The following is a 10,236-nucleotide window of genomic DNA, read 5'->3' on the forward strand; positions in this document are numbered from 1 at the left end:
AGTCCCCCACTGCCTCCCAGGGCGTGATGTCCTCTGAGAGGGACCAGCCTGAAGGAGAGCACTGCTCCAGCTCCGACAGCATCCCGTCGTTGGCAGCCGCTCTGATGGAACTTCACGAGCTGCTGGTGTCCAACAACCGCGCTCAGTCCCAAAACCGCAGCGCCTCCTGCTCCCCCCCACATCCACTCAAACGGGAAACAGAGGAAGTATCCCCCGAGCCGTGTACCCTCACGCTCAAAATCCCCCAGCGGATCTCCTCTACTGCCATCTCAGCCGGTGCAGAACCAAACGATGCCAAAGCCAACCATGCTGCTGCTGCTGCTGTGTCTGATGAGGGACCATCGAAGTGTCTTGTGCCTGACCTCTCTGGTCAGGATGAGCATCTGGGCGAGGATACAGCAGAGACTGTGGAGGGACAAGGACCATCGCAGTGTCCAGATGGCTCCGTCGAGAGGAGGGCAGATAGGTGCGAGCAAGACGACGCAAATGACATCAGCAGTTTTCAGCCTGAGCCGGAGGTTCCTCCTGATCCGGCAGGGGACCTGGAGTTCAGGGAACCTCCTGAGGGACAGCAGGGGAGAGGGGTCGCAGACGGACGAGCCTCTGGCACGAACACCCCGGACACTCCTGGCCTCCAAACTGAGGACACTTTTCTCAGCCCCCTGTCCATGGCAGTGGGCTCACCTGAGGAAGTCTCTCGCGCCTCCTCCCCCTCTTCCCCTCCACTTGCTCAGGCTCCCCAGCTTACACCTACAGCCCCTCTTCTCCCTTCTCCGCATCCCTTTATAGAACAATTTCCAGCCGAGCACATCCAGAGAATCCAGGCAGCGGGGTTTTCTGCCAGGGAGGCTGCAGAGGCACTGGAACAAGCCCGTGGGGTTGTGGAGCTAGCTCTGCTGGCACTACTAGCCCGCAGTATCACTGTGCCCACCGAGACTCATAACTAGTCATGCGAGTCCTCAGCCTCCCAGTTCAGCATCCGTCTTATTTATACCTTGTTACTGAACCCGATGTCTCAGTCCCTTCTTAGCAGGGAGCGCGTATAAACACAGGGAAATGCTGTCTCTTGGTTTGTCATACAGAATATCCAAGAACAAAAAGGACGACTGGTAATACGTTTCTGGATATTGCAGATGTGTGAGGTGTGTTTGCATGCAGATGTTTTGGGTGGCCACCCATTTCATTGGTTTTTAGAAATTTGGTATGGTAGATTGATTTTATTATTTTTTTCTCTCTTGTTTTGTCGTCCAACACGTTATTAAATGCCCAATGTATGATTGATTATTTAGCCATTGAACATTATTATAATTTCACCTTTAATATGTTTCATAAAACTATTGTTTAAGTTGTGGAGCATCAATAAAAAAAAAATTAAAAAAAACTCTCAAAGTGGAGTAGTGTTAGTCCTACTCACCGTTCCAGAATAACACTGGTGAGCTGAATCATCAATATTTAAAGCTGATGAATAAAGCGCCTTGTTGTTTATGTTTGTAGCCTCTTCACAATGATGGAAACGCTGCAGTGTGAGAACTGTAACAGTTCAGAAGGGCTAACTTTTCACACCATTTCTCCAGATAAGTGGAAGCCACCTTTTTCATCACACCGAAATATCAAGAGGGCCACAAGTGAGTTTGTCGTTTGTGTTCAGAGATGGCATTTTTCGATTCAGTATGTGTATTACAGAAGGTTTATTGTACTGTATGTATTATTTTCCACCGTTGGAAAGTTTTGCAATGTGTAATTACAAAACTGTTTATCTCCTGTTCAGAAAGTCCTTTTTATTGTGTCAAATCATCAGTGTGTGTTCATACCATAAGCCCATCCATTTTTATTTTGTCATCTGTTAGAATATCGCCATGTCAATACATCATATATCAAGGATTTTAATGGTTTTATTTGAGTCATATACCAACAATATTCAGACGATTGAATTATCTACTTTTATCTTGTATGAAATTTTAAATTGCAAATAAAATGGAATTAGTATTTGTACAATGTGTGAATTTATTTTTTCCTTCCTCTTAAGTAAATGCAGTGTGATTTAGAGCTGCACTTGAATAATCACGTCATAAAATTATTTCTATTCATAAACAGTGGCAGCGACGACAAAATCAATTTACCCAATTAGACCAGGGCTGCAGTCAGAAGTCTCTTTTTTTGCTTAAGCAGGTTAACTGAGTGAAATGCCCCGGAAGTATCTAAGCCATGATGAGAGCTGTTTGAATTCTCTAAATGCTCAGGAAAGGTGCTTCAATGCTTCCTTTCTTATCTCCTTTAGCAAAGGAAACACTGGACCTTCCTTTACCAAAGGAAAGAAGATAATGTCGTCCCACAATTCCTTGCTGCGGAGACATTTAAGGTGACTCACCATTCGGCCGTCCATGAAAACAAACGATATGCCGTTCTTGAACAGTTTTAACAATTATACTCATACAGTCATAAACTAATGGGATTCATGTTGATGAATATGAATAGACAGTGAGAATCCTTACGTTTCATTTTGTATGTATTTATTCACTTTGAACATGTAACAAATACGTTAAAAAAAAGAATGCAAAGTAAAATGAACAGTAAAAATAGCAAACTGTCAATGAACACATTTGTGTTCTCAATAACAAGAAGCATCAGTAAAAAAAACGAAACAAGCTAGGCCTACGATATGATAGCAAAATATAACCGAACCGATGAATCTACATTATTGCACAAAAGACAAATTAATATTGAACAGTTGATTGATGTTGCTCATGAGTGAATCGTTTCCACTGAAGGTAATGTTTTGACTTTTCGACTGCAGCTCAAGTGTTTGATACAACAGGAAACAAACGGTGAACGCAACAATACATACTCTAATGCGTGTCAAACCGGCTTTGTAATGTCACTGACGATTTACATTCACGGCAAAATGTTTTTCCAGATTAATGGTTCATTTTATGTTTTTGAGGTGTTCACAAGCTCACAAACCAACCAGTTGTTCCCCCAACTGTGAGAAGCTCTTCCATTTCCTTAGTTGCCATGCATTGTGGGGAAAATGGTGTCACCAATTGGTTTTTTTTCCCTATCCGAATTTCCCATAGCCAAAGGTGATGTCAACAAAATGATTGTTTTGTTCACCTAAAAACCCCGAATATTCCATTTACCACCATAAAAGACCAGCAGTTTGAAGTACTGAGATGGGGGGAAAAAAGCTAGCCTACGAAAAGCAGATTGCCAGAAGCTTGAAAAAGAAAGCCACACCTGGTTCCGGTTTGTGCTGATTGCTGCTCAGACTGCATACGACTGTGTAGCTCTGGGGCAAATGAAGGACGCCTTCAGTAGATAAACAGCCACTTTTCTGATCTGTTCAGGGTTTTTTAAAAGAAAGAGTCTTTTGGGGGGGGGCAGCTCTCGTGTGAGAGAACAGTTCCAGACTGAAGCGTTATGGCTCAATTTGACGGCACAAATGAAAACAGCCGCTGTTTGAAGAGCAGCAGTATCACTAATCCACGCTCTTACTTTGGAGATAGTCCTACAGTGAATAATTTGATTTCACAGATACAAACCATGAGGACAAAAGAGGCTCAATCCAACAGCGCTCAGGACTGTGGAGGCCTTGGTGAGAGCAGTGGCTCTGTCAAACAGCTTGAGGTCTGCAGGTAAGGACCACATGGTGCCTCTAGAAAATGTCAGTAAACTTTGTGTGTAGGATTATAATGAATAAATGTCTCTGCCCTTTTTTTTTTTTAGTCCTCCCACAGACATGTCTTCAGCTCTCCGGTCAATCGCTTTAATGCCAAAATTGTATTTGAAAGAAATACTCAGTCCACATAGGATCAAGCTGTTCTCAGGACCTGGACTTAAGGAGGACGATCACATTTTGTCTCCGTTAGATGATCAGGATAAAAGTACAGACGGGTAAGAGGGGCTTTAAATCTTTATGCGCTTTAAAATCTTTTTATACTTTTTTAACTAAATGTGGCCTGCTCAACAATCTCAGGGCAACAGATCCAGCTGAGGAGGAAGAACTGAGCGTATCGTTCCAGTCAAAGTTAATTCATCGTTGTAAGTTAACCTCTTTCTTTGGGTCTTGTTGTCAGTCACTGAATAGTGCAACAATTACAGGAATGTGAAGTACCTTGTCTGCATGTCTTCCTTTTTGCTCTGCAGTCCCACTCTATCAGGACTACTTTCGGCAGGCGCTGAACGATGTGTTTGACAAGACCTTTGAGTCTGGTCGACCCCAACAACATCTGTCGGGTGTGCAGTCCCAATTTGCTGCTCAATGCTTCTCTGTGGCAGCATCCCTTCAACTGCACCCTCGTGAAGCGACTCAGTCCCCACCTTCACCTCAGCCTGTCAGGGCGACTCCATGTACCCTTTGGCAGGATCTAGAAGAGGTGAAGAAATCTGGTCTGCTCGGCATCTTGACAACCAAAGAAATTCGCCTTCAGGAGGTGTGGAAAGCTTTACATTTCATGTTTTATACTTCAGTATGACTTCAGTATGTCGCAGTCTTGTCTAATTAAAACCAAGTGACATTAAAATTACAAATAGGATTATTAAAAAAAAGACAGAAGAGTAGAAAAATGATTGTGCCTTGTGACGCTAATCCTCATTTCATACCGGAAAAAACTAACGTGGAGGGACAACTACTCTACTTACCACTAGCCTCATTTTAAGTTTTAATACAGTATACAGGCTGTACTTATGTATTACAGGATGAGTTTGATGTTTGTATATCCTTGTCAACAAATCCCAGAAAAAGACTAAAGTGCATCTCTTAATATTTTCTTACCTCTGGTGCATCCATTCCTCCTTTTTTTTTTTTTTTAAATTTAAATGCTCACTAACTTCATAAACAACGAAATAAAGGTCTTGCATGTTATGCATTTTTAACAATGGAGGTTTATGACTGAGAGGAATAAGCTTTGACTTCACGGGCAATACCTGTTAGTAGGATAAATTCAGTTTAGTGTTTTCGTGACAGAGAAAGTTGAATAAAAACATCTAGAAATCCTTAATTCTTCTCTTGTTTTCCTCCTGAAGTCGATGTTTGAGTTAATCGGCTCCGAAGCGTCTTACCTAAGGAGCCTTGGAGTTGCTGTCAATCATTTCTATGCATCGAAGGCGCTGAAACGGACCCTGACTCAAATGGAGCATCACATTTTGTTTTCCAACATTCGTCGCGTGATGGCAGTCAGTGAAAAGTGAGAGCTCCACATACCTGGTAGCTCTTATTTGTTTTGAACTGGTTTTGTGAGTGTGTATGTATGCTGAGCTGGTGTCTTCCTGTCTCCTCTAGGTTTTTTATAGATCTGGAAATACGACTGAGAGAGGGTGTGTTACTATCTCAGGTCGGAGACATTGTGCTGCAGCACTGCTCCAAGTTTCACAGCCTCTATGGGCCTTATGTGACGAACATGATGTACCAAGAACGTCTCCTCAGCCATCTGCTGTAAGTCTCTGTTCTGTACTGGTAGCCTACTCACCACACTAACCAATAACACCTATTCAATGGTATCTCTTTCTTTTCTTTTTAATTTCAAGGCAGCAGAACAGAGACTTTCTGAATTCACTCGAGAAGCTCGAGAGTGACCCAGTGTGTCAAAGACAGAGCCTGAAGTCATTCATTGTCCTTCCCTTTCAGAGAATTACTCGTATTAAACTCATCCTCGAGGTATGCATCTGACGATATTTGAATCCTATTCATCCAAATGTGTATTTTGAACTTGTATGACACGTTGCAAAAGTCCACCAAAGGCTTCTGTTGGGTTTTCTTTCATTTCAGAGCATCCTGAAGCTGACTGAACCGGACTCCGACTCGAGTTCAAATCTTCAAAAAGCAATAGAAGCGATCCATGAGGTAATGCAGTTTTTACGTTCAAAAGCTGCACATTCACGCTAAGACGGGACTGAACAGGGGAATGAGCTTGTTATTAGAAGTGAGCTGAGCAGATGACTTGCCATTTATAATCTCTTTCCTTTGACCAGATGGTGACAGAGTGTAACAATCGGGTCCGAAAAATGAAACAAATTGAGGAACTGGTCTGCCTGGAAATGCTGCTGGACTTCGGCAAAGTTAAGGTGACAAGCGTCCTTTTTTTGTTTTTTTTTGTTTTTCTCTAACGGAATTCATTGCCATCTGCAAGTTGCATAACAGAATAAAGTCTAACTGCCTCTTCCTCCATCCAGTTAGTCCCTCTGGTTGTAAGCGGGCGTTTTCTGGTGCACCAGGGTCCCATGAGACAGCTGACTGTGGAGGCAACTTACCGCCCAAGAATGTCATTCATGAGTATCTACCTCCACCTCCTCAATGACCTTTTGATCATCTCCTCGAAAAAGTATTTCACCAGATTGTAAAATGGGGCAATTAACTACCGATTTTTTATTTTTTATTTTTTTTTAACACCACACATCCTAATTTGGTAATTCATTGAATTGTCGATTGCCTTCACACCACACTGTTTTCTCTCTCTGCAACATGTCAGGGCTCCGATGTTCACAGTTATGGATCACGCGTCGGCCTCACATGTGCACGTTCAGCATCTGAAGGCTGAGGTCCTGGGTCTACCCCCAAACTCCTTCCTGTTGCATCTCTCCCAGAGTCACACCGGACAACCGACCGCCATGATACTCGTTGCGAACACAAGGTACAAGTTGACATCTTCTATATCTCTATACCTTTTTTTTTTTTTTTTTTTTTTTTTTTTTGGACTAATGCATCTCCTGAAGCAGCCGTTCATCTATCTGGGATTCTTGTCTGTTGTTTCCGCAGGTCCGATAAAGAGGAGTGGATGAAGGCGCTGTCGTCTAAACCATGATGGAAACGTGATTCTGCAATTTTGACTTTATACAAAACAAACTGCCGTTTTTTTTAACTTGCACATTACTAATACATTTTAATAATTGAAAGAATTTGTTTAACTTTATCTTTAAGATTTATATACACTTGACCGCGCTTCATTTTGATTGCACCATACATCACAATAAGGATTCCAGCATGCACTGAGTTTGTCATAATTAACCGACACGCATGTAAGGGGATGTTTTGGGGTTTTTCATATTGGGAATATAGTTTTTATCTTTCATTAAAATGACCTCTTTTAAGCAATGTGCCTTTTTTTTTTTTTTTATTTCAAATACAAAATATTTAATACGATATCTCTCAGTAGCTATATAGTAGATATTTTGATTATGCTTTTAGATGACATTAACAGGAATCCATGACAAACTGTGGAAAAAGGCCTTAAGGAAAAACAAGCTGTATCACATTAATAAAACCAACAGTCCCAGACAATATCTGGTCTCACATCATATTTATACGACACACAGCAGTGATTACAGCATTGGAGGACAATCCATTTAATTCAACAGCAGCTTCATTCCTCATCCCGATAAACATTCCCAGTTCATCATTTAAATGCAATCCCTCAAAGACCTTACCTGGACCTCCAGTTCACTTCCACTGAAAAATCATGTTCAGTACTTAAGGGGACATAATATGCTAACTTTCAGATTTTGTATTTTGCTTTTGAACTAGATTATGTTTACGTGCTTTAATGTTCAAAACACAATTCTCTCATATTGTCTGAATATACTTGTATTCATATACCTCTGTCTGAAACCCTCCATTTTAGCTCTAGTCTCTTTAAATAAAACCTCCCGGGGAGAAAAAAAAAAAAAAAAAGTCTGCTGTAATTGGCTTGCGAGAAAAATGTAGCACACCATTTCATAGGCAGTTCTTAATCCATGGCAGGAGATTCAAATGAGTTGGGCACTCCCGATAATACGCTGATGTTTGTGCACAAGCACTGAGAAAGTGTTTTTTTTTTTTTTTTTTCATGATGTGTCCACTTAAAGTAGAGTCCCTGTCTCCTGCTGTGAACGACGGTTGGCTGATCCAGCTGTAACACAGTCCTGATGCCACAGGTTCTCCGCCAGGCAGTTGAGCAGTGGGGCTACGTCACCCAACCCGTCGCTGACCTCCCCGCCCACGCGCAGCACTCGTAAGTTCCACGTCTCCTGGAAGTCCCTCACGTCTCTCTCCGGCACATCACAGTGCATGAAAAGGTCAAATCTGAAGGAAACCTTGAGGACAAATGCTCATGTCTGTATTGATGTAGTAGCTATAAAGTAAGCCTGTGACTAAAACTGTCAGAAAATCAACATTCAACTTTAAAAAAAAAAAGAACACAAGAGGATACTTGGTGCCAACCACCAATTTCACAACATGTCCCACAGATGTCCCAGTCCATTTAGCAATTTGATTTGACAAATCATCAAAGGACGTTCTGTCAGTGAAGGAGAATAGGAAAAGGACGGCGTCCACCTGCTCCTTACAGGCCTGGAAGACACAGGGAACAGTGATTTGGGGTGTTTATTTTGACCTAGAACAATGTGAGCGTAGTCATTTTTCTGTTATAACTCGATACAATGTGTTTTTGTGAAAACACTATTTGATACATACTGGAAGCAAATGGTCAAATCTACGCAAGGTGTTCTCTCCACAGTCCCACAGCTGCAGCCGGAAGAAAAGCACTCTACCATTCTCTCTCAACTTCACGGGCCAGTACACCACCGTCGCTTCAATACCTGGAGGAAAAGATAAATGGAACGAATATTTGTGTGATCTCATTAGCCTTTAGGTTGAAGAGTTCATTGTCTAATTTACTCTAAAAGCAACTGACTCACATTGATTGTGGACCTACCTGTGGTTTCATAGTGCAAGTTAGGAATATTCAGGCCTGCGAGACGCGCAGCAAGAGCAGTTTTCCCGACTCCACTCTTGCCAGAGATGAAGATCTTATAGTGAACTGTGTCCACAGCTACGTGTGGGGGCATCACTGGAGACTCCAAGAGGCCTGTAAAACAAGTTTTAAAAGGGCCGTCCAAATATTTACTTTTGTGTACTGCATCGGATTTGTACTTTCTACATGGACCTACGTGATGTGCTGGTCAAAGATCACAGTTATAACTCTTAAAAGGGCTTAAAAGTACGGTGTTAATGTTCTACATGACAGCATGGAAGTAGCTAAAAAGTATCTTATGTTATGGAAATCTTGGATGTCTGGAAATTCATATCCAAAGTTGAAAAACTGAGTCATTAGACACCATCACAAATTTCATAAAACAATAATTAACACACGACAATCTTAGGCTTTTATGTTATGTCATCTTGTTTTTAGAACAAATTTCCTGAAATACTTTGTTGTATTATCAAAGCCCTGATAACACATGCTGCATTTGGAAAATCCATTGTTATTTAACAAAGATGTAACAGTTTATTTGTCATACCGAAGTTCTTGCGTCTCTTCTTGTGTAGAATTTTGCTGAAATATTCTTTGCTGTCTTTACATTGATGCCAGTCAGCCACTACGATTGATCCGGAGGAAGGAGTAACTTCAGCCATGTTGTTATCGCTAGTTATGCTGCTCGGCTAGTTAGCATCACACTGCTGAGGTCAGTTAATTTAACCAAACCGAGTCAGACTGTAGCGGAACAAGACAGCCCGTTAAACCGGTGTTAGTATTTAAATAGTCTTTTTTTTCTAGTCTTAAAGTGCTTTAATAATATAAACTATTGTCGCCAAATAGCATTAATAGCATCGAAGTGCCGCCAGCTGATAAAAACTTCCGTAAACAGAGCGTCTCCATGGGCAGCAACCTGACAGGGATATCCGACGTCACTTCCGTTAGCCACTGTAATTTGTGATGGCGTTCAGGTTCTCCAGAAAGTCGTTAATTTAAGCTTTTTTCAGGTACTAACCTGTCGTTTTTGGACGAAAACAAAAAGCCTGCATTCAAGAAGCAATCACGACTGTGGATAAACTTTAGACAGTAAGCCTTATAGAGTAGAGTATAGTAGTAGTTATTTTAAACAGTTTACAGGTTGCTGTGCCGTCTGCCACTGTGTGGCCTCGATTGTCCCATCATGTTAACAAGACTGTAATAGAATATCCCATTTTTATACAGCATTTGCAATGTTGTTGGGTTCAAGTGCACTTGAAGGGGATTTTTCCGGTAGTACCTGAATAGTGCATTGGTTCCCTTCGCCCACAGCCAGAGGTCGCTAAACTCCAGCGTTAAAACGTTAAAGGAGGAAATATTAGGCATTAAAAACAATACCCTGTGAGCTCTGCCAGTCTGGACCCCACTGCTCCCCATCGTCATGGTCCACACTCATATTTTTTCCCACCAATGCAAATTGGTATTTGAAAAATATTCGAAAGAAGTATTTGTGACTGTGCTATCTTCCCTCAGC

At 41.7% G+C, this 10,236-nt stretch overlaps 2 protein-coding genes across 2 annotated transcripts; one reads left to right on the forward strand and one right to left on the reverse strand.

The window, feature by feature from the left end:
• Positions 1 to 3,310: 3,310 nt before the first annotated feature.
• Positions 3,311 to 7,083, forward strand: si:ch73-15b2.5 (rho guanine nucleotide exchange factor 19). Its single transcript, XM_068711714.1, has 12 exons — positions 3,311 to 3,632; positions 3,724 to 3,891; positions 3,974 to 4,038; positions 4,144 to 4,430; positions 5,023 to 5,183; positions 5,279 to 5,431; positions 5,524 to 5,653; positions 5,765 to 5,839; positions 5,968 to 6,060; positions 6,169 to 6,317; positions 6,465 to 6,626; positions 6,752 to 7,083. The coding sequence occupies exons 1-12, from the start codon at positions 3,418 to 3,420 to the stop codon at positions 6,795 to 6,797; spliced, it is 1,704 nt and encodes a 567-aa protein (XP_068567815.1). The 5' UTR covers positions 3,311 to 3,417; the 3' UTR covers positions 6,798 to 7,083.
• Positions 7,084 to 7,277: 194 nt separating this feature from the next.
• Positions 7,278 to 9,610, reverse strand: cplane2 (ciliogenesis and planar polarity effector 2). The gene is made up of 5 exons (XM_068711715.1): positions 9,271 to 9,610; positions 8,685 to 8,837; positions 8,444 to 8,568; positions 8,181 to 8,320; positions 7,278 to 8,053 (listed from the first exon to the last, which is right to left on the reverse strand). The coding sequence occupies exons 1-5, from the start codon at positions 9,383 to 9,385 to the stop codon at positions 7,831 to 7,833; spliced, it is 756 nt and encodes a 251-aa protein (XP_068567816.1). The 5' UTR covers positions 9,386 to 9,610; the 3' UTR covers positions 7,278 to 7,830.
• Positions 9,611 to 10,236: the final 626 nt, after the last annotated feature.

This window comes from Cebidichthys violaceus, unplaced genomic scaffold (assembly GCF_023349555.1).
Source record: "Cebidichthys violaceus isolate CVI_PGR_0920_01 unplaced genomic scaffold, fCebVio1.0.p SCAF_17, whole genome shotgun sequence".
Lineage (NCBI taxonomy): Eukaryota > Metazoa > Chordata > Actinopteri > Perciformes > Stichaeidae > Cebidichthys > Cebidichthys violaceus.

Coding starts and splice junctions, on each gene's coding strand:
- cplane2 (XM_068711715.1), bottom strand. CDS start 9,385: ATGGCTGAAGTTACTCCTTCCTCCGGATCAATCGTAGTGGCTGACTGG. Junction 8,321..8,443: donor GATTTGACCATTTGCTTCCA/GTATGTATCAAA, acceptor TGTGTCTTCCAG/GCCTGTAAGGAGCAGGTGGA. Junction 8,054..8,180: donor AAATTGGTGGTTGGCACCAA/GTATCCTCTTGT, acceptor GGTTTCCTTCAG/ATTTGACCTTTTCATGCACT.
- si:ch73-15b2.5 (XM_068711714.1), top strand. CDS start 3,418: ATGGCTCAATTTGACGGCACAAATGAAAACAGCCGCTGTTTGAAGAGC. Junction 6,061..6,168: donor TGGACTTCGGCAAAGTTAAG/GTGACAAGCGTC, acceptor TCCTCCATCCAG/TTAGTCCCTCTGGTTGTAAG. Junction 6,318..6,464: donor TTGATCATCTCCTCGAAAAA/GTATTTCACCAG, acceptor GCAACATGTCAG/GGCTCCGATGTTCACAGTTA.